The sequence below is a fragment of the Silurus aristotelis genome, assembly GCF_946808225.1.
Source record: "Silurus aristotelis genome assembly, chromosome: 5".
Lineage (NCBI taxonomy): Eukaryota > Metazoa > Chordata > Actinopteri > Siluriformes > Siluridae > Silurus > Silurus aristotelis.
The window spans coordinates 18,738,360-18,753,782 of NC_139578.1; the positions used below are offsets into that span (position 1 = coordinate 18,738,360).

The window sequence follows — 15,423 nt, forward strand, 5'->3', positions numbered from 1 at the left end:
AATACTCTCAATGTTCAGCAGCACATATCTGTGTGAGAAACTGTTCTCTTTAATAAAATGAACAAAACACCACTCAGGAGTGTCACTGATGAACATCTTCACTCAATCCTGAGGATTTCCTCAGCTCAGAGCCTAAACCCAGACATGATGCTCAGCTCAGAACCTAAACCCAGACATGATGCTCAGCTCAGAGACTAAACCCAGACATGATGCTCAGCTCAGAGCCTAAACCCAGCCATGATGCACATTGGCTTGAACCAATGTGCATCAGAGTAAATCAGAGTGTAAAAACTGAGCTTGAATAAATGTTGCACTTTTTCTACTCCAAGGCATGAACTGTTAATAGCTAAAAAATTGCTTTTTTTAATTGAAGGAAATTATTAATATTTTTGGTTGTTTTGTTGTTGCCCTGTGAAAAAAAGGTTTACATTAAAAAGGAATTCTAAAGTCTATAGATAGAGAGAGAGACAGACATAATACCGAAACGAATACCACTGATGTGTGTTTTATTTCAAATGTAATTTCTCATCTGTTTATAATAATAAACTTTGGTTGTTCCAGATTCAATGTTTATGCAAAACTTAAGTTTGTTTCCATATGAAAAGGTTCAACATTACACATCTGGAGAGACGGGAGAACATGCACAATTGCAGTCAAATTTTCAATAAATATTAAGTTTGGCCCGCGACTTTGTCCCAGTTTTTTATTTTGGCGAACTGTAAATTTGAGTTTGACACCCCTGATTTAGATGATCAGAAAACTGGTCAACTTTATGTAAAATTTCCATTAAATATAGCACTGACACACAATTTGTCTTCTCTAAAAAATATTGGGACAACAAAGCAGACCTTTTTGTTATAGGTACAGTGAACACTTTTTGGTTTATGTTCAGTAGATTAATACACAGTATTAAGAATGCTGTTAATATTTACATTAAGATCATTTGTTTGAACAGTTAATAGCAACCCAGCCATTATGGATGCACAAGCCAGTGCACTCTTAGTGCTGGTCCCAAGCCCGGGTAAATGGGGAGGGTTGCGTTAGGAAGGGCATCCACCGTAAAACATGTGACAAATCAAACATGCGGATCACAAATGAGAATTTCATACCGGATCGGTCGAGGCCCGGGTTAACAACGACCGCCACAGGTATCGTTAGCCGACAGGGTAGCGGTGGAAATTGGGCTACTGTTGGCCGAAGGAGGAGGAGGAGAGGAGGAAGACGTCTACAGAGACGGCAGGGAAAGGAGCAGTGTAGGAGAGTGGAGGTTCAGGTTGGTACTTTAAATGTTGGTACTATGATGGGTAAAGGGAGAGAGGTAGCTGATATGATGGAGAGGAGAAACGTAGATATGTTGTGTTTAGGAGACCAAGTGGAAAGGGAGTAAGGCCAGGAACATTGGCGGTGGGTTTAAACTGTTTTATCATTGTGTGGATGGAAAGAGAAATGGTGTAGGGGTGATTCTGAAGGAAGAGTACAGTAAGAGTGTAGTGGAGGTGAAGAGAGTTTCTGATAGGGTGATGATCATGAAGGTGGAAGTTGAAGGGATGATGATAAATGTCATCAGTGCCTATGCTCCACAAGTGGGCTGTGAGATGGAGGAGAAGGAAAGATTCTGGAGTGAATTAGATGACGTGGTAGATGGTGTACCTAGGAAAGAACGATTGGTGATTGGGGCAGACTTTAATGGGCATGTAGGTGAAGGGAACAGAGGTGATGAGGAGGTGATGGGTAGGTATGGTTTTAAGGAGAGGAATGTGGAAGGGCAGATGGTGGTAGATTTTGCTAAAAGGATGGAAATGGCAGTGGTGAACACTTATTTTAAGAAGAAGGAGGATCATAGGGTGACTTATAAGAGTGGAGGAAGGTGCACATAGGTGGACTATGTGCTATGCAGGAGATGCAACCTGAAGGAGATTGGAGACTGTAAGGTGTTGGCAGGGGACAGTGTAGCTAGACAGCATCGGATTGTGGTCTGTAGGATGGTTTTGGAGGCAAAAAAGAAAAGGAGGAGAGTGAGGACTGAAAGAGGAATAAGATGGTGGAAACTGAAGGAGGAAGAGTGTAGTGTGAGGTTCAGGGAAGAGGCCAGACAGGGGCTTGGTGGTGGTGAAGAGGTGCTGGATGATTGGGCAACTACTGCAGGAGTGATGAGGGAGGCAGCTAGAAAAGTACTTGGTGTGACATCTGGAAATAGGAAGCAAGACAAGGAGACGTGGTGGAATGAAGAAGTGCAGGAGAGCATAAGGAGAAAGAGGTTGGTAAAACAGAAGTGGGATAGACAGAGTGATGAGAAAAGTAGGCAGGAGTACAAGGAGATGCGGCAGCAGGTAAAAAGGGATGTGGCGAAAGCCAAGGAAAAGGCATATGAGGAGCTTTATGAGAGGTTGAACACTAAGGAAGGAGAAAAGGATTTATACCGATTGGCCAGGTAGAGGGACCGAGCAATAAAGGATGGGGAGGGAAATGTGTTGACTAGTGAGGAGAGTGTGTTGAGAAGGTGGAGGGAATATTTTGAGCCGCTAATGAATGAGGAAAATCAGAGAGAGAGAAGGTTGGATGATGTGGAGTTGGTGAAGCAGGATGTAGATAGGCTTAGTAAAGAGGAAGTAAGAGCAGCGATTAAGAGGATGAAAAGTGGAAAGTCAGTTGGACCAGATGACATACCTGTAGAAGCGTGGAGATGTTTAGGAGAGATGGCAGTGGAGTTTTTAACCAGATTGTTTAACAGGATTTTGGAAGGTGAAAAGATGCCTGAGGAATGGAGAAGAAGTGTGCTGGTACCGATCTTTAAGCATAAGGGGGATGTGCAGACCTGCAGTAACTACAGGGGAATTAAGTTGATCAGTCACACCATGAAGTTATGGGAAAGAGTAGTGGAAGCCAGGCTGAGAGAAGAGGTGACCATCTGTGAGCAACAGTATGGTTTCATGCCGAGGAAGAGCACCACAGATGCCTTATTTGCTTTGAGGATGTTGATGGAGAAGTATAAAGAAGGACAGAAGGAGTTGCATTGTGTGTTTGTGGATTTAGAGAAAGCATACGACAGGGTGCCAAAAGAGGAGTTGTGGTATTGTATGAGGAAGTCAGGTGTGTCAGAGAAGTATGTGAGGGTGGTGCAGGACATGTATGAAGACAGTGTGACGGCAGTGAAGTGTGCAGTAGGTACGACAGACTGGTTCGGGGTGAAGGTTGGACTGCATCAAGGATCGGCCCTGAGCCCTTTCCTGTTTGCAGTGGTGATGGACAGGTTGACGGACGAGGTCAGACAGGAGTCTTCATGGACTATGATGTTTGCGGGTGATATTGTGATTTGTGGTGAGAGTAGGGAGCAGGTCGAGAAGAGCCTGGAGAGGTGGAGGTATGCGCTGGAGAGAAGGGGAATGAAAGTCAGTAGGAGTAAGACAGAGTACATGTAAATGAGAGGGAGGGCATTGGAGTGATGCGGTTGCAGGGAGAAGAGGTGGAGAAGGTGGAGTTGTTCAGGTACCTGGGGTCAACAGTGTAAAGTAATGGAGAGTGTGTTAGAGAAGTAAAGAAAAGAGTGCAGGCAGGGTGGAGTGGGTGGAGAAGAGTGGCAGGAGTGATTTGTGATAGTAGGGTATCTGCAAGAATGAAAGGGAAAGTTTATAGGTCTGTGGTGAGACCTGCGATGTTGTATGGATTAGAGACAGTGGCATTGAGTAAAAGACAGAAGGTGGAGCTGGAGGTAGCAGAGCTGAAGATGTTAAGGTTTTCGTTGGGAGTGACGAGGATGGACAAGATTAGAAATGAGTTTATTAGAGGGACAGCACATGTAGGATGTTTTGGTGACAAGGTGAGGGAGGTGAGATTGAGATGGTTTGGACATGTGCAGAGGAGGGACATGAATTATATTGGTAGAAGAATGCTGAGGATGGAGCCACCAGGTAGGAGGAAAAGAGGAAGGCCAAGGAGGAGGTTCATGGATGTGGTGAGGGAAGACATGCAGGTAGTTGGTGTGAAAGAGGCAGATGTAGAGGACAGGGTGGTATGGAGACGGAAGATCCGCTGTGGCGACCCTTAATGGGAACATTCGAAAGAAGAAGAAGAAGTAAGAAGAAGTTTGAACAGTTAATAGCATTAAATGCCTACTCTGGGTTTGAGCTCTGGGTTTCACCTGTGAAGATTTTGTTTGTTGTTTAAAAAAGGATCAATCAAATAGAGCTCTCAATAGGAGAGAAACAAGTCCCACTGAAGCTGAGAAAAGAGGGAGTATCAAGCAGAGCCATTTGCACCAGCAAAACAATTTGTAATGACCTAAAAAGAAAGAATCCACTGATGTACAATCATACATGTTGGCAAAGGAAAACAACAGCAGTGTATGACCGAAACAGTGGAGAGCTGTGAAGAAAAGTTGAATGAAGATAACAAGCCAAGCAAAAATATAGAGGCCTTATTGCACAATATGCAAAACTAGTCATCTGCAGAATCAGAATGCCATATTGTTATTTGCAAAATAAGATTATCTTTTATTAAATTGACAGAAAGGACGAAGTATGGATAAAGAAAGGATCTGCTCATGAGTAAAACATACTAGCTCATTGGTCAAGCGCATCGGAGGTAGTGTCATGGCTTGGTCTTGCATGGCTGCTTCTGGATGAGGATCTCTAATGTTTATTGATAGTGTAACTCATGAGAATGTGTTGAACAGTCTAAAGAAACAATGTGTCACAACATGCCAATTTATAGATAATGCATCCAAACTAATTTTGAGGAACTTGAACATGTTGGGTGAAAGTGTGTAGTGGTTTGAATAAAAAATATTACATATTCCATAGTATTCACAATGAAAGTAAATACCAGCTGTATATTGTTTCATACGAGCAGTGTGTGCCTGTGAAAACCCTACACAGAGATCAACCCTACAGGAAATAAAAAAATATTATTTAGCATTTACTTTTATTGTATTAGTATTAAAAAATGTACAGAACATTCAAACACAAAAGCAATGTTCCAGAATTAAGCAAAAGAAATAGCATTGGGGGAAAAAATGTACAGTAAATATTAAAGTGGAACTTTGTAACTAGTATGTTTTCTACTAAAATTCAGAAAGTTTTCACTCTTTTGCTCTTACAATCTGCAAAGGTCTGTCAGAGTTTACAATCCACATCTTTATGCAGCTAAATCATTTTTATACAAAACACCAATTTTTCAAAGTATGTTTGACATTCAGTACTTTTACATAAATCACTGTCATAATCATCACTGATCAATTAAAATACAAAAGGCAGAGTAGTAGGACAAATGTAATGAGTAAGTAAGTAAATGCATGATTAAAACTTTGTGCTTTTAAGATTTTCCCTGTAATTTTGTTGTTGTTTTATTTTGTGTTTTAAACAAAAAGTATTCCACTGATCTTACAGTAATTCTCTCAGTTCAGATCTTACATTAGAAACAGTGATCAAAGCGTTTGTGTAAGTGTAAGAGACATTCAAAAGTCTGGAGGAAGACGAGTACTTATGCTATAATACACATCACTTAATGTTTAATTACATAACAAAAGGGCTCAATCAGATCGTAACATTCAGCACTTCTAAAATAAACTACAGTCGTAAATGTCATTAGGAGAAGCATTAACACTGCCCTCTAACAGATAAACTTGATACTACAGTTTAGGCAGAGTATACGGGAAGTCTGTGCATGAACAAAGGACTTTTTTTTTTCCCATGGAAATGAGAGAGGAAAATGTATCCAATGATCAGACAGTGGACTTAATATGTAGTGTCTCAAGATTCAGGACATGGTTATATAGTTGATAAAAAAAAAGTTTCATTATCTCCTAGATGACTATACATGCCTAAAGGATTTTATGGGTGTCATAGGCACAGATTAGATATAAATTATTAAAAGGATCCAAAGCTATGTCCCTGGATCCTCTGTCTTTTTTAGTCGATAGTGCATATACTTATTCAAAGAAAAGTAATATTAATAACAGGAGAGTTCAAACTGTTGTATTTGTATAGTTTTTGTATGTGTAATGGAGTCTTAATGCACATTGGCCAATGTTAAAATGTAGGGATTGATAAGGATAAATGGAACAAAAAATATGTTTGCATTTATTGTATCAAAGTCACATTTATTTATTTTTGTTTTTCTGTAAAATAGTATTTAATCTATGATGCGACAAACCTAATTTGAGTTTATGCTGACGATGTACATTTACATATACATTTCAGCATTTAGCATGTAATAGTACACAACTGGTTTTGAATGATCAGATTCTATATTCAGCAAAAAAAAATCAAAAAAATATTACAGATGTTGTCACTGTTTTTTCAACATCTCTTTTTTCAGCATGCATGGTTTGAAATCTCCTTTGCAACGGTATCATGCAGGTGCCGCAGCACAAATACTGAAGGAATGGATAGACTTTAGAGATTGTTGTTAGATATGCAAATGACTCGGCAGCTCTGCTCAGAGTTATGTACCCTCAATGAATATCCTTATTTTTTTCAACTGGGTGGAAAGACATCTCCGCTAAAAAGATGTCTAAAAAATGACACAAAGCAGAATTACAAATAAATGAAAAAATCGAATACAAATGCATGAATTAACATGCACATGAATTAACATTACATACCTGATAAAACCACAAAACTACAAATTATTTCGAAGTCACGGCCATCATTTTGAACCCTTCCTTGGAAAATATTCAATTTTAAATGGAAGACATTGTAGGATGTAGAAATGCTTCCATTCAACATTTAATTTTACATGCTGTCTATAAGACCTCAAAGGCTCAGATCGATAATGATGTGCTCAAATATCTGAGTGCTTCCCTTGAAGCTGGAGGCAAAGATGAAGTCCCTGCGGTATGTGGAGACCACGGTAAAAGAGCGCGGGGCCTGTATGTAGACCTCCTTGAAGCGATCAAAGACCTTGTCCTCTTCATTCCACAGGTAGACCTGTGAGAACGTGTAGTCACTACCTAAAGCCAGATAATAGCGATCTTTAAAGGAAAACGGCTGAAGAATCATGGAACCTCTTGAAGGAAGGGCCTGTACCTCAGCAAAATGCTTGGCAGTCCAGTGTAGAACTTTGGAGTCACCAATATATCGCGTCATAGCCAGATACAGGTCCTCTTTCATCCAGAATGCTTTGACAGCCACTACATCCTCCATGTTTGGGATTTCACCCTGCAACACAAACTTCTGTGCACTCTTGCTCCACTGGTAGATTACTGGAACTTGTGAACGACTAGCCAGAATCAGGTGAGCCTTGCCATCCAGGTTCACAAACTCTGCATCAGTATCACGGAACCACTCGTGCAGTGACTGATAGGAGTAGAAGCCTTTGTCATTCCACTTATAGAGGGTTGAAAGACCAGCCTTAGAGCTGTCAGCAATGATAAAGAACCATTCATCACCAATTTGGAAGGTCTCTATGTCATTGGGCTTGGAGATCTTGGAGACTTCAATGTCCTGAAACTTGGTGAATTTGCTTTGGTCTTCATCAAACTTATAGATATGAGAACCACCAAACAGCTGAGCAACAATCATAAATACCAAGTTCTGGATGATTACCGACTTGCAACCAACAATGGACTGACCTGAGAATTGATCAAGAAATAAAGTTACAGACCTCAAAATCTCAAGAAATGTGGAAACATTATTATAGGTTTAAAAGGAAATTTCTATCCCCAATTAATGTGTTTATACTGACAAATTTGTGATTAGAGATTCTAATGGTAGTTTGTTAGTGCAGTATTATTATTATTCCGCTATGATGTTTACAATCTAACACAGTTAAAAGATGTTTGCAGTTTAACTGTGGCATAGTTAGCAATGCCAAATGGGATGGATTTAATATTTAAAAAATTGATAATGCCATGGGATTTTTTACACACAGCTGTGTCTTTAGGTTACACAGAATGATGGAAGAAAGCTTGTTAGAGGTTGTAATGCATTGTTGCTGAGAGAAGTCAGAGGAGCATGGCCAGACTGGTTTTAAGTGACAGCAATGCTACAGTATTGCTGCTGTCCTCTACATCTGCCTCTTTCAAACCAACTACCTGCATGTCTTCCCTCACCACATCCATGAAACCTCCTTTTTGCCCTTATTTTTTCCTCCATCCTGGTGGCTCCATCCTCAGCATTCTCCTACCGATATACCCTTTGCCCCTCCTCTGCCCGTGTCCAAACCATCTCAATCTCTCCTACCTCACCTTGTCTCCAAAACGTCCTACATGCGCCGTTAGATTAGATTCATGCCTCTAATAAACTCATTTCTAATCCTGCCATCTTTGGCACTCCTAACGATAACCTCAACATCTTCAGCTCTGTTACCTCCAGCTCCACCTCCTGTCTTTTACTCAATGCCACTGTCTCTAAACCATACAACATCGCAGGTTTTACCACAGTCCTATAAACTTTCCCTTTCACTCTTGCAGATACTCTTCTATCACGAATCACTCTTCCACTCTTCTCCACCCACTCCACCCTGCCTGCACTCTTTTCTTCACTTCTCTAACACACTATCTTTTACTTTGCACTGTTGACCCCAGATACGTAAACTTATCTTTCTTCTCCACCTCTTCTCCCTGCAACTGCACAACTCCACTGCCCTCCCTCTCATTCACACACATGTACTCTGACTTACTCCTACTGACTTTCATTCCCCTTCTCTCCAGCACATACCTCCACCTCTCCAGACTCTTCTCAACCTGCTCCCTACTCTCACCACAAATCACAATATTATCCCCAAACATCACAGTCCATGGAGACTCCTGTCAACCTGTCCATCACCACTGCAAACAGAAAAGGGCTCAGAGCTGATCCTTGATGAAGTACGACCTCCACCTTAAACCAGTCTGTCGTTCCTAGTGCACACTACTGCTGTCAAACTGTCATCATACAAGTCCTCATACAAGTCCTTTCTCCTCTCTATCATATCAGCTACCTCTCTCCCTTTACCAGTCATAGTACCAACATATAAAGTACCAACCCTAACCTCCACTCTCTTCCACTTCTCCTTTCCCTGCCGTCTCTGTAGATGTCTTTCTCCTCTCCTTCTCCTCCTTCGGCCTAATTTCCACCGGTACCCTGTTGGCTAACGATACCTGTGGCGTTCGTTGGTAACCCAGGCTTTAACCAATCCGGTATGAATATAATGAACAGGTCACATATATGCTGCTTAAGCATTTTTACACATATCACTTACAATGTAAAAGGCCTGCTGTGTCCACTCATTTTGATTATACATATTTGCAAACAAGTCTTTCATAGGTGACTTTCATTTTAGTCTGTTACATGCTGTTGTGTCTGCAGTATATAACACATCAGGAGGTGAAATTAGGCCAGATACAGTATGTCTGGATGTATTTATGAAAATACAAATATAGGATTTTTAATTATTAGTGCTGTTAATCACTAAGGTTAAAAGTTGCGGCACAGCATAGTTTTGTGTTTTGCTGCTTCAATAGACTTAATATATCAATATGTGGGTAAAATATTCAATTAACTCTGCTAGAGTTAAAGGTTGGAATTGCACTTGGCAGTTCTGCAGTCCAAAGTTTTGAGTATAATCGAGACAATTATATGCGTACATATACAACACAGTATCACAGCATTTCGTGATATAGTCACAAACTTTAATCTTTTGTTCATGGACACGAATTTCCCTCTTTTTTCGTGTCACTCAACATGAGGATCATGGGTAATGCTTATAGAACTGCCAACGGTAATCTTTTATTCTTTATTTTTTACCAGAGGCAATAAGGCAGAAAACATACAATTAGTGTTAGGTTAAGAGTTAGGGTAAGAGTTTGGGTTATACTGTAATAAATGTGTGTTTAAAATGAATGCAGTTTCCTTAAATAACTGGGAGAATATATTTACTATATTTTGACTGGAAGGAGCCACTGACGCTGGTTAATAATAGCAAGTAGCTTACCGAATATAATGCTGAGTAATAGTGCCTAAAGATTAAGAAATCAATAACAAATGAGAAAAAAACAATACCATGTCTGTGGTATCCAGTGGCAGAAAGAAAACTTTGTCGAAGGCAATTGGTATTATATATATATATATATATATATATATATATATATATATATATATATATATATATATATATATATATATATATATATATATATATATATATATATATATACACACACGGAACAAAATTATAAACGTTTTTGTCCCTATTTTTCATGAGCTGAGGATCTGACTTTTTCTATGTGTACAAAAGGCCTATTTCTCTCAAATATTGTTCACAAATCTGTCTAAATCTGTGTTAGTGAGCACTTCTCCTTTGCTGGGATATTCCATCCACCTCACAGCTGTGCCTTAGGCTGGCCACAATAAAAGGCCACTCTAAAAAGTGCAGTTTTACTGTATTGGGGGTCCGAAAACCAGTCAGTATCTGGTGTTTCACTTGCCTCACGCAGTGAAACACATCTCCTTTGCATAGAGTTGATCAGGTTGTTAATTGTGGATTGTGGAATGTTGGTCTACTCCTCTTCAATGGCTGTGTGAAGTTGCTCGATATTGGCAGGAACTGAACACGCTGTCGTATAGGCTGATCCAGAGCATCCCAAACACGCTCAATGGGTGACATGTCCGGTGAGTATGCTGGCCATGAAAGAACTAGGATGTTTTCAGCTTCCAGGAATTGTGCACAGACCCTTGCAACATTGGGCCGAGCATTATCATGCTGCAACATTAGGTGATGGTTGTAGATGAATGGCACAACAATGAGCCTCAGTATCATATCACGGTATCTCTGTGCATTCAAAATGGCATCAATAAAATGCACCTGTGTTTGTTGTCCATAACATACGCCTGCCCGTACCATAACCCCACCGCCACCATGGGCCAATCGATCCACAACGTTGACATGAACAAACCGCTCACCCACACGACAACATCCACGCTGTCTCCCATCTGCCCTGTACAGTGAAACCTGGGATTCATCCGTGAACAGAACTCCTCTCCAAAGTGGTCATGGTTCAAAGTTCAAGTGGTTCAAAGACGCCATCGAATGTAAGCATTTGCCCACTCAAGTTGGTTACAACGAAGAACTGCAGTCAGGTCGAGACCCCGATGAGGATGACGAGCATGTAGATGAGCTTCCTTGAGACGGTTTCTGACAGTTTGAGCAGAAATTCTTTGGTTATGCAAACCGATTGTTGCAGCAGCTATTCGGGTGGCTGGTCTCAGACAATGTTGGAGGTGAAGATGCTGTATGTGGAGGTCCTGGGCTGGTGTGGTTACACGTGGTCTGCTGTTGTGAGGCCGGTTGGATGTACTGCCAAATTCTCTGAAACGCCTTTGGAGATGGCTTACGGTAGAGAAATTAACATTCAATTCACACGCAACAGCTCTGGTGAACATTCCTGCAGTCAGCATGCCAATTGCATGCTCCCTTTAAACTTGCGACATCTGAGACATTGTGCTGTGTAATAAAACTGCACATTTTAGAGTGGCCTTTTATTGTGGCCAGCCTAAGGCACACCCGTGCTCACTAACGCAGATTTACACAGATTTGTGAACAATATTCAAGAGAAATAGGCCTTTTGTGTACATAGAAAAAGTCTTAGATCTTCAGCTCATGAAAAATAGGGCAAAAACAAAAGTGCTGCGTTTATAATTTTGTTCAGTGTATATATATCTCATGATATCAATACGGTTGTGCCCTGGCTAAAGCTATCCTCTTACTTAGTTTAACCCACCTGTAATGTTGTCATAACTTCTGAAGTTCATCTCGATGTGGTCCCACTGAAGCACCATGCAGCTCTCTAAATTAGGGGCAGCGATGGTCACATACACATCATTCTTGTAAGAGAACGTGTCCACAGAAAGAGACTCGGTGGTCACCGACTGAAGTGGAATGAAATCTGTGTAAACAAGGTTATCACATGATAGGTTTGCATATTTTACAAAGTCTGATTAAAACTAATAGCATCTGAAGATGTCTCAGTAGTTATAACACTGGAATTTGTATTTTAGTTATTGTAAGATTAAACACCAGCATTGCTACATTTAGGCCCTCGAGCAAGGCCTTAAATCCACCAACCACTTACATGTATCCTCTCTAAATTGTAAGTGATTTGAATGCATGCAGCAGATAAATGTGTTAAATGGAAATATTTGAAAGGACAATAGCATGAATTAAAACCTAACAATGTATATATGTTGTTAAGCTACATTTGAAAGCACTCTTTCACATGAAGCACACACACAACCTGTAGAGATGCACTCATCATGGAGGCTTGTCATGTCATTGAGCCTCTTGCCCTTCATCTCCTCTGGGCCAACACATAGGATATCTGACACTGAGGCGTTGGTGTTCTTTAGCCACGTCATCAGCCATTTAGCACGACAGTCACATTCAAACGCATTGCCCCTCAAATCTCTGTTGAAGAACACAGTTAGCCTGAGATGATTCTGACCAGCCAACACAAGGTTTAAAACGAAAAACCTTTTAAACCTGCATTACCTAAAGTTATAACAACCATTAATAATGAGCTTTCGTAAAAATCACCATGACTTCCATGCGAGCGGAATAATTAAAAAGAATACTTTGTAGAAGTCGAAATAACTAATGCAAGATGACTAACAGTTTGGTCTCATCATCTGCAAAGCCTTTAAAGGCTCTGTAGAAATTGTACCTTTTAGAAGTAATCACGCATATATATAATTTCCATGAAATACTGTTTCATTCATCCAGATCTATATACTGTATCTAAGAGGAAGAGCATTTATATGATACACAGAATACATTTAAACACAAACTGGAATGTAGGCTCACAGCTCTATAAGCGAGTCCAGATCGCTGAAGAGATCTCTTGGCAAGGCTTTGATGTTGTTGTTCGCCAAAGACCTGTGTGTGAGCGGGAGAGGGTGGTTACAGTCAGAATTTAGCAGCATCGAAATCAATTTGGTAACAGTGTAAATAGAAAAATAAATAACATTGCCAACGTACAGATGGGTCAGGTCCCTAAGTCCTCTAAAGGAATATTTGGATGTGGTCTCAATCTTGTTGTTTTCAATAAACCTAGAAGATGACAGATTGGTGAAAGAGAACAAACAGGATAAGAATGTATGTGTGAGCAGAATTGTGGCAGAATGTAAAATCTTCAAAACCTCAGTGCATTATTAGTATAATAATACTGTGCTTATTTAAAACATTAATCTGATAGGAGGTATATCATAATACTACGAGAGGAAAGGGAGAATGGTCTTACATTATAAAAAAAGAGGGAATACATTTAATGTAACATAACCAGAGATGTGTCCACTGTTGCACAGATGTTCAATAACACAAAAGTGATTTCACTTACAAATATTCAAGGTGCGGTAAGCCAGAGAATGCATCATCTTTAATTGTGGTAAGAGCATTCGAATTAAGTAATCTGAAAAAAGGGGGAGAGGGAGAGAGAGAGAGAGAGAGAGAGAGAGAGAGAGAGAGAGAGAGAGAGAGAGAGAGAGAGAGAGAATTATATAAAGAAAATAAAGCACTGCATCAATGTTATTTAACCGAAGTTCAGAGTGCACCATAATCTCAGCAATCCAGTTGTAAATGCATTTTACCATCCAGAACAGCCCTGAAATATTTGAGTTAACCCACCACAATTTTCTATAACTAAATACAATAAGTACATTTCATAAATAATTTGTTGAATACAAGAGCATATAAGTAAACGCATCCTGACCAATGCAACATCTGATATGAATCTATTTTTATCCATTACACAGTTGGTCAAAGGGGGCATCATGTCTCCAGTTGACAAAATCAACAATGGCATTGTCCTCCATAAGTCACAGACGGACCATATCACTTTTATATTTTATATTTTTTATTATATTTGTCGCTTTAAATATCAAAACGGCATCCTTATTTTTATTTTAGAACAATAGCACTGTCTTTGCCCAGAGCGTTCAACTAATCTGAATATTGAAGATGTGTTCTGAGCAATATTAAAGCAATGCTTTAGACGTGTTATCAGACTCAGTGACCATCAAGTGATACATGCTCTAGGTAGAAGACTCCTGTAAAACAAAACACATGTTAAGCATTCTTTGGGAAATCTTGGCTCTGACCTGCACATCGTATATCCTAATGAACTGATCATCAACAGTGCACATTTCCCATTACTACAAATGATTAACATATTCCCTCTAACACTATTTAAATAAGAGGTAGTTGAACATTTTGGACTTACAGCAGCTGGAGGGATGGCATATGAGCGAAGATGGCCTCCCTGACCTCAGAGAAGGTCCCATTCACAATGCTCCTGGGAAAAACATATGAGCATTATGATCATGAGGACCACGTGAAATCGACACATATGATGTCGTCGTCAAATGGCTCTCAGATTTCAGATTGCTGCATGGACAAAGTACAGACGCATCTACATGCGTCTATTATTCTCACGTAACTACATGGTGCTGCACGCTGTATAATGCAATGTGCAATCGCATCACAAACACCGCACAGGTGGCTTTATAATGAGAAGGCGCAGATCTCGGGTACAGATCATAGGAACACTTACAGTGAGCTGACATCGCTTGGCATGTTCCGCGGCACATACGAAGAGCCGACGCAGATGATGGATTCCTTGGAGCAGCTGCAGGATGAAGGGCACTTCACTACCTTCTTGACCGTGTGGCCCGACGCCACTAAGCACAGCAGCACGGTGTACGCTATCACAGCGTAGCGGTTAAGAAAGGCCAGCATGTTGATGATGGCGGAGGAGTTTGCATGTGTGTGTATGCGTGAGAGAGTGTGTGTGTGTGAGAGCGCGGATAAGGATGGAGCGAAGGTGAGGAGGACTGAGAGCGGTCCGCCCTGCACCATGAGAATGCAGCAGTGAACCAAAGCTACATCAGCGATTCAGCTGCAGCTCTCTCTCTCTCTCTCTTTCTCTCTCTCTCTCTCTCTCTCATTACTGATCAACACTCAACGCACCCAGTACAGCTCACAAGAAGCAACAGAGCTCACAAAGAATTATTTCAACCATAATCTTTCTCCAATAAGTGCACAAGAAGCACACATGCATAGCAAAACAAACAACATAGAAAGACTGTGGAACTTCTCTAACTTCTGTTTTCCTGAGCACATCACATTTATTTAGGTTCTAGAAAATGGTAATAAAAAGCTTTTCTCCTAGAGAGATGATATATGTTGTACGATTGAAATCAGTCATAACGTTAAAACCACCTGCATAATATTGTGTTGGTTCCCCTTGTGCAACCAAAACAATACTGACCCATTGTGGCATTGACGCCATCATTGTGCTGTGGTGTCTGGAAGCAAGATGTCAGCAGCAAAACTTTGAAGTCGTATTTAAACGACAAGGTGAATTGGCATTATTTGTCCAGCATCAGATGATTGATCAGATTGAGCCAAGCCTTCAACCTTCACCTTCACCTTCATTATGCTCCTTAAAACATT

At 40.4% G+C, this 15,423-nt stretch overlaps 1 protein-coding gene across 2 annotated transcripts; it reads right to left on the reverse strand.

The window, feature by feature from the left end:
* Positions 1-4,899: 4,899 nt before the first annotated feature.
* Positions 4,900-14,887, reverse strand: lgi2a (leucine-rich repeat LGI family, member 2a). 2 transcript variants are annotated; one of them, XM_083541273.1, is made up of 9 exons: positions 14,522-14,836; positions 14,192-14,263; positions 13,310-13,381; positions 12,952-13,023; positions 12,778-12,849; positions 12,212-12,381; positions 11,699-11,863; positions 7,026-7,570; positions 4,900-6,926 (listed from the first exon to the last, which is right to left on the reverse strand). In XM_083541273.1, the coding sequence occupies exons 1-9, from the start codon at positions 14,824-14,826 to the stop codon at positions 6,753-6,755; spliced, it is 1,647 nt and encodes a 548-aa protein (XP_083397399.1). In that variant the 5' UTR covers positions 14,827-14,836; the 3' UTR covers positions 4,900-6,752. The 2 variants fall into 2 exon arrangements, with proteins under 2 accessions (XP_083397399.1, XP_083397400.1); XM_083541274.1 differs by having other exon boundaries at positions 4,900-7,570; positions 14,522-14,887.
* Between the last annotated feature and the right edge of the window lie 536 nt (positions 14,888-15,423).

What these genes read in the sequence shown, in the direction of transcription:
- lgi2a (XM_083541274.1), bottom strand. Translation starts at nt 14,826, where the DNA reads ATGGTGCAGGGCGGACCGCTCTCAGTCCTCCTCACCTTCGCTCCATCC. An exon ending in CCAAGCGATGTCAGCTCACT is followed by an intron (nt 14,264 to 14,521) that starts GTAAGTGTTCCT and finishes TGTTTTTCCCAG; the next exon opens with GAGCATTGTGAATGGGACCT. An exon ending in ATGCCATCCCTCCAGCTGCT is followed by an intron (nt 13,382 to 14,191) that starts GTAAGTCCAAAA and finishes CCCTTTTTTCAG; the next exon opens with ATTACTTAATTCGAATGCTC.